Raw genomic sequence first — 17,550 nt, forward strand, 5'->3', positions numbered from 1 at the left:
AGCAAGCAGCATCAACAACTGCAGGAAAATTTAAAAATTTGAATGCAGGCAGTTTCATTGGCTCACAGAGGCAACTGTAAAGTGTGATGGCGTAACAGAAAGACTGAGCACCATCAATTGGGTGACTGAAAAATAAATAAAGGGAGCTAATATTTTACAAGATTATTTGCACATTATAGAGTAAGCTAAAGAAAATTCAGCCTCGTGTCCAATGTAGACACAGAGTAAACACATTAAATATCCTCCTGGACAAGGAGGGCTGGCATAAAGAAAGTAAATAATGCATGGTATGTATAAAGTAAATAAAATACCTACATTCATGCAAGACAGATATGATTAACTATAACTACTGCTTCTCTATAAATTGAATTCCTTTATTGATTCATAATTAAGCCCTTTCAAAGCAATTTTTAGCGAATATTAAAAATAACACTGATCATCTCGTTAACAGGCATCGTTCTTTTGGAAACCATTCCTGTGGATGTTCCTTTGACTCACAACAACTAGTTAAAACTGTAGTATCCCAAGCAGTCCCCTTGGAAGTTTTTTAAAAAGGCCTGCCACAGTACCACAGTGTGCCACTTGGGAGACGGTTTTCCTGGGGAAATTCCACTCCCAAGTCCACTCCTAGTCTCTCTCTCTCACACACCTCTCATCCAGTTGCTGGTTGCTGACTTTCAATTCATCATCAAAATGTTCAGACTTGCAAAAGTACACCGGGGAGTTGTACTTTGTTGCAAACAATGGCAGTGACAACGGTCATTTTTTAATAAAGCACATTTCATTACACTTAACATAAAAACCTCAAAACCTATGTAGGTCTACTATGCCTGAAGGCAATGGAATCAACAAAAGGCACACAGTAATTAAACATCAGCCTGTGAGAATAAAGAGGTTCTGAGTTTGTTTTTGAATGTAGACACGGCTCTGTTTGACCTCACGTCAGCAGACAGCTCGTCCCAAAGGACAGGAGCACAGTAACTGAAAGCACCAATGCACTAATTCTGGTTTAAAAGAGCTGCATTTGTATTAAAGATAGGTAAAGAGTAACAAAGAACACATCCTCAAGGATCCACTGTTCAAATTTTGATTTCTGCAGATCTAAAACTACTGAAACACAAACACGTCTCTCCTCATTGTGATAAAAATCAGTTAAGAACCTGATCTGTTAAACCAACTGAAACCTGTGAATGTTGAGAAAATAAAGATCTGAGACAGGGCTACAGTTACCACTTAACAATTGATTTAAGTTTTTATTTTATTTTGAAATTGAACAGTGACATGTCTTCGTCGCACTTTCGTGTATCTCGTTGACATTACATGTACATTATCTTCTACCTGTATGTTACATGTCTAAGTGTACATTATGTCTATGTTATGTCTACATTACAGGTGCACTTACCTTGTTGACGTTAGATGTAAATTCCGTGTACGTTACGTATGTGTTTCGTGTACGTTGTTCGGCTTAAAAAGTTTACAGTGCATGAGAATTAAGCTACACTTCCATGAGAAAAATTCTGAGCCAGCTATGTTTCACGCCCACAGAAGCAGTGTGGGAAGAAGCTCTTGGTGCACCGTTTTCATGCTGATGTTAATGCCAGACGCACTAAGCAATTTATCTGTAGCTTTGTGTGGACTGCCATTTGCTGTGGTTCCCAAAAACTTCCGCTTTTGCAATGATATCACCCACAGAAATTTCACAAACTCACTTGTTGTAATGGTGACACATTATAGAACGCACTCAAATTCACTGAGCTCTTTAGAAAAACGAGTCTTTCACAAATATTTGTAAAAGCAGACTGCAAGCCAGGTGATTTTATACAGTTTTAGGGCCAAAAACACCTGAATTCAAAGAGGTGTGACCCAGTACTTTTGTACATATAGTGTACCTGTTGCCATATTTTGTCAGCTACTTTACAGATTAAAAATGTCTGTTATGTTCAACATAAATCAGTACTGCAGTTTTACTTTACTTTGCATGCCTACACATACACACATTCCTTTTTTTTCCCTTTTCACTCTGACTCATTACATTGGCATTGATAGTTATTTATAGACAAAGTCCTAAAGGCAGAGCCAAAGAATGTCTCCAACTCACTTTCCTGCTGTTGCTTTTTTAAGGTTACTACATAATTGCATATGTAATAAGTACACACAGTATGTATGTAAAGCACAGTTCAGCGTCTCAGCTGACATTTCTTGATTCTTAATGAACAGATTTCATGTAGTTTTCATGTGTGCAAGTTAAAGTGGGACTCGTTTTACACTGTAGTACAACGACTCATTCAGCAATGTGTAACCACAGTGTTCACACTTTAACCCCCCAAAGCGATATATTATTTAAATGTTAGGATGTTTTCACAAATTTCACAAAAGTGAGGACAACAGGCTTTCTTCGGCGAGTTGTAGGTATTATTGTTGTTATTATTATTACACATTGCATCATTGCTGTTAGGATGATGTCAAATGATGCAGAAACGAAAGCATTTTGTACAGTCGCAGTGATGCTACGGGAAAATCCCTTCGACTGCTTTATAAGCTCCACACCGCACAGCGCTGCCAGGAGTGCATTACTGAAACGTGACACTGCATGTGTTCAAGCATCGTCTTTGCTAAAAGAGCGAGCAGTTAAAGTCGATATGAAGAAGATTTTCAGCAGAAAGAAGAAGATTCGGATGAGTGAGGGCAAGAAACCCTTAATAGAAAATAACAACAACATACAAGACGGTAAGAGCGCTTTACTATTATTACTGTGGGAATCCTTCATCTGTATAGTTTATATGTAGCAAGGAATAATAACTGGAATCATCGACGTACTGGCTATTTTATATTTGTTTGAAATAATTGCTATTTATTGATTGATTGTTACTGATAGGCCATTAACTCAGAAATAAAAACTAGTTTAACACACGAGCAGCACAAGCTGTTGCTGAAGCGGCAACAAAGTAACGTTGCAATATTTGCACATCAGAGCATCAAACTGCAGCGCAGCTTAGCCTCAGGTATGCAGGGTATTCCCAAACAAACCAGAACAAATATGTCCCAACATGCATTCCCAAGTTAATATCGATAAGTGTCGAGGCTTACTACTTATCTAATCAAGTGCACACTTAAATTTCATCATAAGTGCTGGTTTTACTTCCTCCTATCCGAAAACAAAGCGAATTTTATGTTTGGATATGATTAAGTGAAAAAACATGCACTGTAGCCAGAAACTAGCCACAAGCTACAAGTGGAATGTCAAGATTAAAGGAAGTAGACAATAACACTCATAACCAATGGCATCAGGTGACTATCACCAATGTTAACACTCTCGAGGCAGGCGTTGCCGATTTGCGACAGTTAAAAACTAACAACCTGATTACCCCACATACATATTTTATGAGTTTTTTTTTTTTACTCAGAAGTACCACTGCAGGACTTGGTTGTGCATTAGCAACAAAAAACTTAATTTGAGCCTGAGAGGGTTAAAACTGACACCTATTAGTCCTTCTCAAAGGGACCAACTCAGTGGTAGACACTGTTGTCTTGAGAAAGAAAAGAAAATCACCTGAGCTCAAATGGAAAGAGCATCAGGAGTAAGGATGAGCTTGATAAATTGCTTAGTCTCTGGCACTTCATTCATTCACAATTACATCACCCAGGCTTTTAGAAGCTGGCAAACTCTGACAGGCTCATTGTCACATATCTTGGCCGAGTCACAGCAAGAATTTTACCTTACCTCGTCTGACACGGCGCCCCTTTTTATCAGAAAAAAAAAATATATATAACCCCTTCATTTGGCTTCGATCAAGTCAAAACATGAAACAAATGTAGAGTTCACATGTTTGTTTGTTCTTTCTGGCTCTTTCATAGGACATGACTGTGCAGGTCATGAGTATGAGAATCCTTTGGCCCAGAACTCCTTTAACTCTGCAGAGGAGCAATCCATGCAGAGACAACAAAGCAGCTCACTTATGGATCTCATTCAGTGTCTTGGGGTGTCCTCTGAAAGCCTTTACAACCTCATAGAGGCTAATTTGGGACAACAGAGTGTCATTGCTTGGTCCAACCCTCAGACATTCAATATCCTGAACAAAATGCTCCAGGAGATCAAATCTGTCAAGCAATGCCTGCAACTGATGGACTGGGTCCAACATAAATATCTGAGGTATTTATGTGCCGGCTTACTTTTTTTTGTTTAACTAGCCACATCAGCTCAGTGCTGTTGTGTGCATTTGTACCTTTAAATATAGATTTGGTGAAGATCAAACCAATGACGCACTTGGATGTTAAGCTGGTTGTTGGGTGTGTCTTCCAGCCCAAATGAGCATTTTGAATGGTCAGTAAGACCTAAGTAACTATATAACAACCAATCTAGTCACCATTCACATACATCTATGAAAACTAGCGTTCAAATTTATAGTTAAGCACAAAAGGTAAGAAAAACTATGAAAAACTATGATCATCACTTCTAGAGCTCTCGGATTAATTCAGTGTGTTATTTCTGTTTTATGTGTTCAAAATTTAAGCATAAATACAGAGATTTGCTATAAAATCCTGGCATATAGCAAACTGGTTCAGTCTGCTTTTATTCATTGTTATTCACAATATCTTCAACCTGTTATTTCAAAAACAGGGAATTAAAATGTTAAAGCAGGTTTCATCATATCAATAGGGAATTAGGATTGAAAGCATTTGTCTCTTGTCTGAATGTTAGCTGTTAACACATGCTGGTGCTCACTTCTGATGTGGGTATTTTCTGGTACTTTCCAAGCAGGGAGGTGCTTTTTAGTTCGGACCAAAAGCTGTTCTGTGAATGGAAAGACAAGGCAAAGGAGAAGCTGCTTCAAAGTGTGCAGGTAAGAATACCAATATAACTTATCATACATTTTATGAGCCAGACAATCCATTCAGACTCTCAGACACACACACACACACACACACACACACACACACACACACACACACACACACACACACTGATATCATTCAAGGTTGTTTTCTATACAGCCTCTGTGTAGTTAGGTGTGTCTTTACAAATACTATTTGTTTTTTTTGTTTTTTTTAAATACCCAAATATCAGGTATATTCAATATAAGCATCAGCATTAAGCATAATTAACCATCAGCAAAATCACAAATAAATTATGATTTTGTGTTTTTCCAAGTCTTGTTCAAAAACATGTATAATCATGTGTTGGTGACACATTTCTAATGCTTCACATTCCTGACACTATTATGCCAAGGTCAAAGCTAGATCGTGTCTACAGACACAAAATCACGTTTTCACTACACAAAACACATTTCTCATTTAACATATTGACCCAACTTGTATTTTGAGTTATCTTTGATTAAAAACAATGATGATTAGCAAACGCACACAAACTCTGTTTCCGGATGTTTAGCCTTTTCTCAGATGTAGTGAGAGGTAAGCCAGTGGGACTTCAGTCTCTATCTGTCCCACCTCTCTCAACACTTCTCACGCAGAGGTTGTTATTGTGTGCCAGTGTAAACCACAGCTGTGGGACCAAGTTATTTCCTGGAAGTGTAACACTTTCCCCACAATCCCTTTGGTGGCAGTGTTGCTCTTTGGTTTGAAAGGTGTGATCAACCTCAGGCCTTAACCAGATCAAAGAACAGATGCATAGAAGTAGTTGAGAAAAACAAAAGCCACAATCTCAGCCCCTGTTCACAAGTAGACTGGCTCATAATCGCCATATAAATGAACTGGAAATGAAAATGTTTCTAAACGCAGTATTTGCATTACTTCATTGAGTCTTCTTTGAATATGAGTTAGTAAGCAAAGTGGTTTATACATTTTAAGTATCTGTAGGAGTCATGCAGGTACTAAAAGTGCTCAAAGTTGACTTGACTTTCTGAAACTTCAGCCCAATCAGATGTCACAAGAAGAAAAGGAACAGAAACACTGTTACAATCATCTGTAAGAAAAACAGGCCAGACAGTAATCTGATATCAACAGCCTGCTGGGAGAAAGTGTCACTCAGTAAGTCTGTCAGATTCCTCAATGACACATTTAAATGAAAGCAACAACGTCCATCCTCTCAGCAGTACAAATGTACAAAATAGAAACCAAACTACTCTGAACCAAAATGGCCACTAGAGTTAACCTCAACTGACATGAGCAAAATTGGCCTCAGGGCTCACTTCATTAAAAATATGGAAAGTTACATTTCTAGTTTGGGACATGGTGTTTCCCCGGTAGACTCTCAGATTGTATGCCTGATAGAAAGTAAGCTTACAGTCTACTTCTGTGTTGTTTTTGTCCACAGAAAGAGATCAGAGAGTCCCTGGACAAAATCCTGCAGAATGAGACCGGCATAGCTCCAAACTGCATAGAAGAAGATTATGTTAAACTTTATGTGGACACTATCCAGGTAGGAAAAATGCTCTTCAGCAGGAGCGTCAGATGAGTTTTATATCATAGGTCACATACAGGGCACTTTTTGTCAGTCTAATGAAGTTTATACATTTAGTCCATGAGTTAGCTGAAAATACAATGTTAACAGTATGTCTCAGTTTTTCTGCATGACAGAGAAATGCTGTTGTAGTAAATGACAGGAATGCTAAAAGTTTTCTGTGAAATTATAGAAAATGTTCTGGTAGATCATTGCAAAGAAAGTTTATTTGAAATTTCTGTTGTAAACAGTGAAAAACTGTTAGTGACCTATCATATCATTTGTCCCTCTTGAAGTGTATTAATGCCGTACCCAGAGAAGCACAAAAACTCCTTCCAGAACTGCACGATGAAGTGCAAGAAATTTGTTTCCAAGAGTTTCGAACATTTGTCAAGAGGTGAGTCTTTATCTTTTCTTCAGAAATAGGTGATTCATCACGTCTGAGATTTTGAGATTTGATGAAACTCATGTTTTTTTTTTCACTGTGTATTCTCTTTGGTTTGTAGGTACAGTGAAGAGCAGTATGTCGATCTTAAAAAAAGGGCACAAACTGACAACCCAGAAACAATACACTTCCTCAAAACACTGAAAACATGTAAGGAACTCAGGTGAGTGGTTTCTGTGTTTCTGTGGCAAATGTTAATTCAGTTTCTTTGAGCCCTATAATTGAATCAAAATACTTACTCACCACTGGATATCTACTTGAAGGCTTAACATGCTGTAGAACATGATGATCAAAGCTGATGCCTGTTTTATAAATATTTCATGCTGTTTCTTTCAGGAAGTATGCTCAGACGATTGGTACGGGAGTCACACCTTCTCTTGTCAAAGAAACTGTGGAAACACTGGAGAACCTGGAGCAGTCTACTTTAACATTCCTGATGGAAATTATAACTGTTATTGCAGAGGTATCTATCCATCCTAACCACAGATTAAAAAAAAAATATATATAGGTAAATATATTTTCTTCTATTAATACGACATTTTCTGTCCGGCAGAACCACTTTAAAGATTTCTTCAGATCGGGCAGCAACTTGAACCACTTTGTTTACAGTGTTTACAGTCATTTCCCCACACTGCCCTATGTTATGGATGAGAAAAAAGTAAGAAAATTCCCAGATGTCAAATATACACAAATTTACCTGTAGTTGTTTTTTTAAACCGATTCAGTCAAATTGCATTCATATTGTCTTTATGTGTCTCAGGAGGTGGTGGATGAGGCCTATAAGATCATCGCCCGCACTTATGTCGAACATCTTATAACAAACAAGCGGAGAACCCTGAAGGGCCGATGGGCTCCTAATATTGGTGAACAAATACATGAAGATGCAAACCATCTTCACAAGAGCGTTTCACTCTTGGTGAGATCAACAAGTTGCAAACAGTCTGCTTATTGTTATGTGAATGACGTTTTACCAAAAGAGCAACTGGAAAAAAATCTTAACCTTGAGATGAATTCCTGTCATGCGTTTTTGTGATTTATCAGGCTCCCGGTGTCCACGAGTGGCGCAAGATGATGCTGGGCATCCAAGAGGTGTTGGACTGCACATCCATTGATGCACTGAAGATAATAATGGCACGTCTACAGCGGGACTATTTCAGAAAGAGGTAAAACGATCTCTTACCTGTATCAATACAAACATGTTTACACACCTTCTCAGTAAAGGCCTCAGCCTCTCGCTGATAGGAAAGAGGGTGCTGCATCGATAACCTCCTTCTGACTGCTCTGACCAGCAGATTTCTGTAGTTTCCTTCAGAGACACAGACTTATTTTCAAACTGTAGTGCAATTTGACACATGCTGGAAATGTAAGTCAAAGTACGCTTCTTCCATGTTATGAGCAAACTATGGGCAACCACACCAATCTGCTTGCAACCAAAGCAATTGCAAGGACAGGAAGCAACATCCCTGACCAACTGGTTGTGAAACCATTCTCACCAAGAGACCATGGGATCACTAAGAGCCCTAAAGATTTTTCTTGATATGACTATTTCACTGCTGTAAAACAAATGTAAATATAACTATAGATCATAATTAGGAGCTTCCATAGATAACCTATTTGATCGAGCAGTCAACAGTCTCATTGCTACACGCCCCTTGAAAATGCACACAAATTTGTGCTTCATTCAGTCGTTTTTAGTAACGTCTTACCAGCTTGCACGTGTAAAACACACTTCCCCAGCAGAGCAGCTATATTCTCAATTCGTCAAACACCCCTCATGTCTATTTTCTGGATGCAAACACTTGGCACAAAACAGTTGTGCGCAGTTTAGCTCATCCTTCCAGATGACAGTGTGCAAAGAGGTCATCAAGGAAAACATATTTTCTAGATGCCTTATTTTATACTTTTAATCTTGTAAATATTGTTCTTCGCTGTATAAAAGAAAAGAAAAACTCTTTTAAATGAATAGACCTGTCTAACAGAATAATTTATGTGTTACTAACTCTGTGGGGTTTCTTCTTTGACTACAGTGAGGACTTCAAGTTCCTGAACAAGTTGCTGAAGTGGAAGGGTCTTTCTAATGGCGATGTCAACGAGGTGCTGGACGCTCTTCCCGGCAGTGAATCCAGACCTATTTGCAGGTCCTGTTTCTCCTGCCTTACCTGCTGGTGACGGCTTAGTTGGGCAACACGGGATGAAGCGCAACAAAAAAGATCAACGCTGACTGTAACATGTTTGTTTATGAAACATAAAAAAGACAGCAGGTGGAGTTTGGCTGCGGGAGCATTATAAGCTGTGCAATTTCAAATGGCACAAAAAAGTTTTGGTGAAAGAGCTTTTTAGTGACATTTAGTAGCAGCAAAATGTGTGTCTTTTACTCTTACTCTGTATTACAGTAAACAACAGTAATGGTTGTTTATGTACTTGAATTTGCTTTGTTTACTGAAGTTAGTGAAAGAAATGTTTAGATCATGTTTTTAAAAAATATTTTAATATTTATTACATTTTATTTATGAAGGTACAAACATACATTTGTACAGAGTGAGGCGATTTAAAAGCCCACCTATTATTCCGTTACCTACACTGAGACTGCTCCTGCCTTGTTAATAAACATGCAAAACCTCATTTTCTGATAATGAAGCACAAGCTCCTGGGATTATTTCTACTGCCTAGCAAGCTGTAATATTACAAATCCCATTAAAAATTCTCAAAAAAGGAGACAAATGTTCACATACAGGTCCCGTTTAATGACCCGAAGTAGCAGATGAGTCAGATGAGCATGAGCTGCCTGTGTAAGGACACCTGTAAGTCATCACTGCCCCCTGATGGGGACTGACTTCCCCAGCCTGAACTGCAATTTTTGCCACTTCAGCTTTGGCCTCATTTTTCTGCTGTTGACAACTACTTACAACACACACACACTTCCTAAACTGCTAATTTTGAACAAGAAAAACAAGGAATAATTAACAAATAGATATGATGAGTGTAAAAATATAACACAGGCTGAATGCAACACAGTTGCTACAGTCACGGCTGTGAAGTAAAGTTACCACAAAGCTGTAAGAGTGTGCATGTGCAGGTTAATGGAACAGTGAAGGCATAACTGCAGCTGTGTTATTCCCTTAAACGAACGTGTTGCTTAGATGTAATCTTTGGGCATCTAGAAAAATTGTAGCTTTCTTTCAGTTGTAACCTTTGACCCTGGCTTCTCTGACAGACAGGATGGAAAAACAATATGCCAGGAAATACTGAGTCTGTTGCTAGAAAGCCATGATCCATAGAGTAAGCAGTCAGCAGACTAGTTGATAGGTTCCTGTAGCGTCTCAAATGTGGCTTATACTGTTTCCAGGACATGGGAATGTATGGTTTTAATTTCTGTTGAAGAAACCTGACTTTTGTTGTCCTTAGTAATTCTGAATTTTCTTTGAACTGTGTACTTCAGATTATGTGCCTTCTACACAAAATCTCAAAGTTCTGAAATTGCTTTAATCTTTACCTGCTACTTTGCGTGAACCTCCTCCATCAGCTCTGGTTTATGGTTTTATGTTTTAAGCCTCTCTGTTCAATGACTTTTCTTCGTGAAAGAAATGATTCTGTACATTCCCACGATCGTTCTGTTGCTAAAGACTGACTGTGATGAATAAACTTCAATTTAAAACAAATGGCAGTATAGTCTTTGCACCACCAGCAAACACCACTAGATGGAGACCAACATCACCATAGTAAAATGAGACTTGCTTCGCAGAGCTGGTCCCATGTTGTAGTTTTCATAGGGAGAAAAATCTGACGAATCTTTAGACAAAACAAACAGTAAGTTTATTATGCTTTGTAACACTATGGATATTTAAAGCCATGTGTATACTGTCCATGCAGGCATACAGGTCTAGATTCAGAGATGATGACAGACAGGAACATGTACAGGTGATGAAGGATATCGGGCTATATTATTAATCAAACCCTAAATTTCAAGCAAACTTATTTCACTTTGTCATTATTGGATAGTGTGTGTAGAATTCATCCATTTTGGAATGAGGCTGTGACGAAATCATAAGGCTGTGAATACTTTCCAGATGTGCTGCAGTGTAACAGTGCCAGAACTCACAGGCAGAGAGGGGCAGATTAGCAAGAAGAAAAGAGAAGACCACAAAAAAAGGAGGGAAAGATTAAGAAATAAGTACAGCATAACAGGTCATCTTCTTACTGAGTGTCAACCATCATACCTGATCATCTACATCACCTGCAAAGGCGAGATCTGAAGCTTCTATTTCGGCATCTTACAGCACGAACTGCTGTGGACCAAGGCTGTTGTCCCAGGCCGTAACAGGCTTCAGAGTATATTGACCCATACAGGTTCCTGCTTTATTTTCATGGGGGAAAAAAAAATCCCCCTTCGCTCTTCTATTTTTTTTCAAAAATCTTGCCCTTTTAACAGAAAAAGTTAAAAGGTCAAAAGATATTGATAAAAACAATAAACTGACAGACTGTGGAGGTCAGAGTGTCATAGCAGGAAAGCACCATGGAGTTTCTTATCAGCCTGGTTATTCCCAGTCCAATTCAACACTAGATCCTTTAATGAGTTCCCTTTCCTTTACTCCCTCTGCCTCTCATTGGGAATTTTTTTACTGTGACCTCCTCCCCCCTGACTAGGCGATATCCCACGTCCTGCAGTTATGACACACTTTCAGGACAAAAGCCGCATTTTGAAAATAGTTTCCTTCAAGACATGCTCCCCCAGCTCATTAGCTACAAGTATATAAACAATGACTAAATAAACTGGGATTCATTGAGCGTGCCAATGATTTCCCAGAATTGTTCAAAGCTGCTGGAGACACGGAAGAGCAATTCCTCTCTGGGTGGATGAGTATTGTTAATACTCCCTTGATGAACGGCTGATTAAATATAATCTTTAAAGCCATGTAACCTCGGACTTCACAGGATTTCTTAAAAGACTTCCTCAAAGATCCATGGGTTTCATGCAAGATAATTTCTTAGAAATATCAGATGATTCCTTATATGATTCAGTAAATAAACCTCTAAGAAGGAGAGTTGTAGATTTACACAAGCTGGGAAGATCTTTTAGAACCATTTCTGAACTATTAATGGCTAACTTCCCTCCATGCTACCTTGATCATAGCCTCTCCTCCTCCATGGTTTTGGTGGAGATAGCTGCTGTAGGGTTTGTCCGTAATGCTGCATTACCTATCAAGCTATAGTGTTCACTTGTAACCTGCAGTTATCATTCTTATGATTTTTATAATTAACACATGTTGATACTTATTATAGACATTAACTGTAACTCCATTCCCTGTCTGTTGCCAGTACTATTGCTGTTTTTTCCACATACTATAAACCCTACAGTCAGTTTACATGTGGATCATCTACTAAACAGAGTAAACAGTAAAAACAAATTGAGCTGGTTTTTGCACATTTATTAAAAAAACTCAACTTACATCTATTTATGTACATGAGACATGTATAATTCTCTTTAATACAATATAACATAAAATACAACTTATGAAAAAACTAGACTTTAATATCATTGTAGTTTTTAAACAAAACGACATATAATAGAACGGCACTGACCTGTTTGTAAGTGTGTAAAAACAGACTCTTGCATACTTATTCACAGTTTCTATGAAATGCACAAAATTGCCAGCATAAATGTGACATCTAGCTTATGTATACAATAACATACAGTAACTACAGCAAGCATTCACCATCACCAAGTCTGCGTATAATCGGGATTTCAGTCTAAGTAGCATCTGAAGGTTTTTCCCTGGCATTCACTCTGTATGTCTTTACAGAGATAGACTGTAACACAATATAATACACAATAATATTGCTGCTGTGCAACCAAACTCTCAGTCAGTGATACACTAAGAAGCAAATGTATGGCTCATCTCACTTTAATTTTGGAGAAAAACTTCCGGGTTCCAGGATCAGCACGGCTCTCTTTCAGTGTGTCTGACAGAGTGGTTTTGACAATTTTCCTGTCGGCTTTGGAGAGGTTTGTCTTGAGTTTGAGCAGAGCCGAAACATGTTTTTCACTGTTGGTGACAGAAAGAAGAAAGGGTTTTAAAAAAGTGACGTAAAGTCAGAGACTGTGAAAAAAGGATTGTCATGTGAAAGCTGCCACATTTGATATAGAAAAAAAATATATAAAGAAATTGAGCTTTTTTTTTAGCTAAATAGAATCTGCAATGTTTTATTTCACTTTCAACACACGAATAACAGCAGAAGTTATAACTTCACTGATCCCGTCTAAACTTGTGTTTCATTGACATGTTATGTCTTTTTCTGTCTGCCCCTGACACACATCCTTCCTGCAAACACGGAAAGCTGTCAGTAACACATCACCATCATCTAAACTGCTGAGAAGAGGGGAGATGGAAAATGTGACTCAGTCCACCTCTGTTGGAAATGTGACAATAGGTGGAACTCCTACTGCTGAAATGGATCCGTGCCTGAAATGCATGTGATTCTCCATGTGATGGCAAAACCCATGGCCACACTCTACAGTTGGTAACTCTTGTGTATTTTTATTTCTTCATTTGAACACAATAACACACTTTAGTTTCCAATAAGTTTATTGATTGGTTTAAGCACATTCGTTCAATTTGTAAGCGCACATTTAGTTTACTTATTGTGACATGGGACCCTGTAACACACACACACAGTCTCGAAAGTGAAAGGAACAGTTCTTTGTTTATGCACACACTCCTCACTCTGTGTCACACACACACGTCTCATGTCAGCTCTCACTGCCAAACAGAACACACAGTTATTGAAACAGTCAGGCACACCTGTTCTTCCCGCCTGCGCACCGCCCTGCGAGCTCACTGTGTCACTCCTCCGCTGCAGCAGGCCAGAAACCACACCTCCCCCACACACCCCCACCGCCCGACTGAGGCCAGCCGAACGTACACCCCCGCGAGCAGGAGAGGAAATCGGCCACAACCACCAAAAGTTAGGTGTGAACAGCAGCGGCTCCCCACAGAGAGCCTGTTTTAGCTGCACAAACGCCACCTGGCACTGCTCCGTCCTCTGGACCAGATCGGGGGCGCCTTTCCTGGTGAGATCGGTCAAGCGGCTGGCCAGGTCCGCGAACCTAGGCACAAACCGGCAGTAGTAGCCTGCCAGCCCCAGGCTACTACTGGGGCTGGCAGGCTTAAACAGGGCTTAAACAGGGCTTGCGCACACTTTTCTGCCTCCTCCCCCCAGAGTCAGTGTTAGATGACCCCACGTCTCATCCCCGCATACTGCCCCAGCAAGCTATGTAACCCTGGCCAATTAGTTGGTGTCCAAAATTAGGGGATGCAACAGGCGCTGACCAACTGCCGCCTTTACCCCTTGCGTTTTGTCCTTGTATTGTAGCAGAAGCGGCACCACAGGATACTTGTGTCCCCATACACACATTTCACCTCCACCCATTCTGCTTCCAACGCCCCAGGCTGAACCAAGCTTTGGTGGACCAGGATCTGCGTCCAGCCCGAGTCCACCTTCTTGACACCTCACCGGAATGTGCTACGTACCTCCGGGACCAGGGGCGGGTGCTGTAGCCCCGGCGACGCTGGACGCGGAACACCCGTCCCAACTCATTGGACATTCCCGCAGTAGGTGCCCCGGCCACACACACTTCCAGGACCCTGTGCGGCTCCCCGTGGCTCAGAAGCACGGCCCCGTGGCCGTCGGGCAATTCTGGGCCACCGGCCTAAAGCAGCGCTGTGAAGGGGTTTGTGGGACCCCACACGCCGGCGCCTAAACTCAGCGTTTGATGAGCTCCGCCGTGTAGCCTCCGGTCTGGTGGCAGGTGATGGAAGCGGACCCAGTGGGCAGTGGCCTCGGCCAGCCCCTCAAAAAACACTGCTCGAGGACCACGAAGTTCAGCACACGCGCCTCCTCCAGTGATGGCCCTGAACGTAGCCCCGGACTAGGGCTGGGTATCGTCACTGATTTCTAGAATCGATTCAATTCTGATTCACAAGGTCCCGAATCGATTCGATTCGATTCGATTTGAATCTGGGAAATTTTGACAGTCAGAAATATTATACTTCAGATCAGTACATTTACATATTTTTGTATCTATAAAAAGGAAGCTGACACACGCAAGACTTTATCAAAGGTGTGAGCGTCACAGCAGAGGCCTTTGTGTCAAAGTAGCTGAGGATAAAACACAGAAAAACATGAAGGCGAGTTTCCTGGCCTGGGATTTTATAAAAATATTCTGCAGTACATCAAAAACGAAAGAAAACCATTAATCAACACATGAACATTACGTCTGGAGTTACAGCAGTTTTATTAGAGACACGACTAAGCGTTTAGCAGTTTGCATCATTTTAAAAAGTTTACATTTGTTCAGTATTGAACTCCAGAAATTAGGTTTTCTTTCCGGAAGAATGTAAAAGGGAAAAAAAACGTCGGCCGACAGCGCTGTAAACAACGGTAGAGTTGTGCGTAACAAGCAAGCGAATAATGCAAAAAACAGATTTTTAGACGGGAAACTGTTGTTGAAGAGAGGGGGGGGGAGGGGGGGAGAGCTGTGCATCGTGGTGGAAGCAAAACAGTAAAAGTCAGAGTGAATTCATGACGATGTTTATGTGAAGCGTAGTTTGGATCTTCTTTTGCTGCTGGTTCAGTCAATATTGTTCGGAGAGACATCAAACTAACAGCTTTAGAATCAGCGCACGAAGGGCGTGAACACAAAGCGCCGACCCGCCGAAACATCAGAATCAGCGAGCTGTCAGCTTTCAGCCCCGACTGTGAGAAAGGCGACATCTAACTGATTCTGATCCGCGGGTTGCGCTGTGTGTTTAAGTCTTTGTGCAGATTCCGTGTTCCTGCTCTCATTTACTGTCTTAGCTGTTTGGTGGTTCTTGAAATTTTGTGAGATTTCACCAGAGATTCTGGCATTTCGGGCAAAATAAATTTATATTAAAAAATCGATTCAGGATTTTAATGAATCAATTTTACGTTATCCAAGCCAGAATCGATTTTAATCGATAAATCGATTATAAAAACCCACCCCTACCCCAGACCTTTGCTAAACTGAAGACCAGAACAAGACAGTTTGGTTTCTGGTGCCACATTTGGAAAAAACTCTCCTTTTAACTCTAATTAACAGGAATTATTGACTTCATCTGCTCACAGCTGCTGCTGCTTCTCTCAAGCCAGCATTTTTTATTTAGTTCTCTGTTTCAGTGCACTATCAGTGAAACTGGTAATGTAAAATAGAAAGGCAGCTTTCAGCTCATGTTAGTTCCCATGAATGTAGCTCATCCTGCTCACAAGATATATCTGATACCAATTACGATGTTTCGCTCAGTCAGCTTCCTGTTTACCTGAGGTCGGGATAAGCAGATCCCAGTAAAACGATTTGCATCTGTATGGCAGGAATATCTTGGAGTTTTAGCACTTCTGCAATCTTGGTCAGGATTTCCTTTAACCAGTCTTGTTTGGATCCCTGTGAAGACAAATCAGTGACGTCAGTTTAGTCTGCAAGTTTCCCCAAACTGTAATCAGCATAGCTGCTGTTTTTGGAAAAAATGATGTTTTTTCTTCTGGAGTAATTGCACTGGAATTTTAAGCTAGCTGGGCAGTAAATGTGAATTTTAAATTCTTTCAGTTACACAGGCTGAAAATTTGCTCCAGTCCTGTACTGCAATGGCAAAGGATTCATTTTAGCTTATTATAATCCCTGTATCATAATAGTGACCCCCTCCCACTCCTTGTCCTCTCATCATTCCAGATCCAATATCTATTGAGAAATGTCTTTTTTCTATTTCTTACTGATTTTTCTTTTTATTCACTTGATTTTAAAAGTATAACCAAAGTAAGAGGGTAAATTTCAAAACTTAAATACAGCCCGTCAACGGTTCTTTTAGTGTAGTTAGTTGAATTTGTGACTAAGGTTGTTCGCCTCATTCCGCTTCCTTGGTACCACCAACACCCAGGTCCTCAAGTGGGAGCCCACCATCACCTCCGTCATAAGGCCCAGCAGAGGATGTACTTGCTGAGGCAGCTGAAGAAATTCAACCTGCCAACAACACTGCAATCATTGAGTCCATCCTCATCTCCTCCATTACCGTGCGGTATGATGGAGCCACCATCAGGGACAAACAGACTGCAGCGTGTTGTGTGCTCTGCTGAGATGATGATTGGCTGCAGACTCCCATCTCTGCAGCACCTGTACACCTCCAGGACACTGGGGCGTGCAACTCGGATCACAGCTGACCCTTCTCATCCTGGACACAGCTTGTTCGACCTGCTCCCCTCAGGCAGAAGAACAGTTTCTTCCCCTCTGCTGTTGGACTCATGAACAATAACCATATGACTGTTCCCACCACAAACATGACACTATACTGTGCATCTGTTCCATTTTTGCACTGATCATCACCTGCATACATGTATATATCAATCTGCTTAGCACTTTTAATTTACATTTTTATGTTTATTTAAGCGTTTGTCTCACAGTATGTTTTGCAATAAGTACCACAGCAATTTCCTAATGTTGTAAACCTGCTCAACATTTGACAATAAAACCCTTTCTGATTCTGATTCACCCTGTCAAACAATGTTATGCTGATCAGTGTTTGTGCTTGATTGATTTTATTTGTGTCTCAGTTAAAGTGTGCATTAAAGATCAAGTCTCACCATTCTGGCAAACAGCTCGTGGAGTTTCTCTGCATTTTCTTTCACAGTCTCGTAAGCCTTC

At 40.3% G+C, this 17,550-nt stretch overlaps 2 protein-coding genes across 3 annotated transcripts; one reads left to right on the forward strand and one right to left on the reverse strand.

The window, feature by feature from the left end:
- Positions 1–2,578: 2,578 nt before the first annotated feature.
- LOC102195188 (uncharacterized) lies at positions 2,579–10,490 on the forward strand. Of its 2 annotated transcripts, none has more exons than XM_005728624.1 (11): positions 2,579–2,727; positions 3,856–4,150; positions 4,757–4,841; positions 6,272–6,376; positions 6,694–6,794; positions 6,904–7,005; positions 7,179–7,305; positions 7,396–7,500; positions 7,603–7,758; positions 7,884–8,005; positions 8,870–10,490. In XM_005728624.1, the coding sequence occupies exons 1-11, from the start codon at positions 2,640–2,642 to the stop codon at positions 9,009–9,011; spliced, it is 1,428 nt and encodes a 475-aa protein (XP_005728681.1). In that variant the 5' UTR covers positions 2,579–2,639; the 3' UTR covers positions 9,012–10,490. The 2 variants fall into 2 exon arrangements, with proteins under 2 accessions (XP_005728681.1, XP_005728682.1); XM_005728625.1 differs by having other exon boundaries at positions 4,760–4,841.
- A 1,762-nt stretch (positions 10,491–12,252) lies between these two features.
- LOC102196134 (tumor necrosis factor alpha-induced protein 2-like) lies at positions 12,253–16,967 on the reverse strand. The gene is made up of 3 exons (XM_005728628.1): positions 16,922–16,967; positions 16,178–16,299; positions 12,253–12,886 (listed from the first exon to the last, which is right to left on the reverse strand). The coding sequence occupies exons 1-3, from the start codon at positions 16,943–16,945 to the stop codon at positions 12,736–12,738; spliced, it is 297 nt and encodes a 98-aa protein (XP_005728685.1). The 5' UTR covers positions 16,946–16,967; the 3' UTR covers positions 12,253–12,735.
- Between the last annotated feature and the right edge of the window lie 583 nt (positions 16,968–17,550).

Source organism: Pundamilia nyererei, unplaced genomic scaffold (assembly GCF_000239375.1).
Source record: "Pundamilia nyererei isolate P.nyererei 1_Seehausen unplaced genomic scaffold, PunNye1.0 scaffold00029, whole genome shotgun sequence".
In the NCBI taxonomy this organism is placed as follows: domain Eukaryota; kingdom Metazoa; phylum Chordata; class Actinopteri; order Cichliformes; family Cichlidae; genus Pundamilia; species Pundamilia nyererei.

What these genes read in the sequence shown, in the direction of transcription:
- LOC102195188 (XM_005728624.1), top strand. Translation starts at nt 2,640, where the DNA reads ATGAAGAAGATTTTCAGCAGAAAGAAGAAGATTCGGATGAGTGAGGGC. An exon ending in TAACAACAACATACAAGACG is followed by an intron (nt 2,728 to 3,855) that starts GTAAGAGCGCTT and finishes GCTCTTTCATAG; the next exon opens with GACATGACTGTGCAGGTCAT. An exon ending in AGCTGCTTCAAAGTGTGCAG is followed by an intron (nt 4,842 to 6,271) that starts GTAAGAATACCA and finishes TTTTGTCCACAG; the next exon opens with AAAGAGATCAGAGAGTCCCT.
- LOC102196134 (XM_005728628.1), bottom strand. Translation starts at nt 16,945, where the DNA reads ATGGTGGCTCCATCATACCGCACG. An exon ending in TGGCTCCATCATACCGCACG is followed by an intron (nt 16,300 to 16,921) that starts GTAATGGAGGAG and finishes TTGTCTTCACAG; the next exon opens with GGATCCAAACAAGACTGGTT. An exon ending in TCTGCTTATCCCGACCTCAG is followed by an intron (nt 12,887 to 16,177) that starts GTAAACAGGAAG and finishes TGTCACCAACAG; the next exon opens with TGAAAAACATGTTTCGGCTC.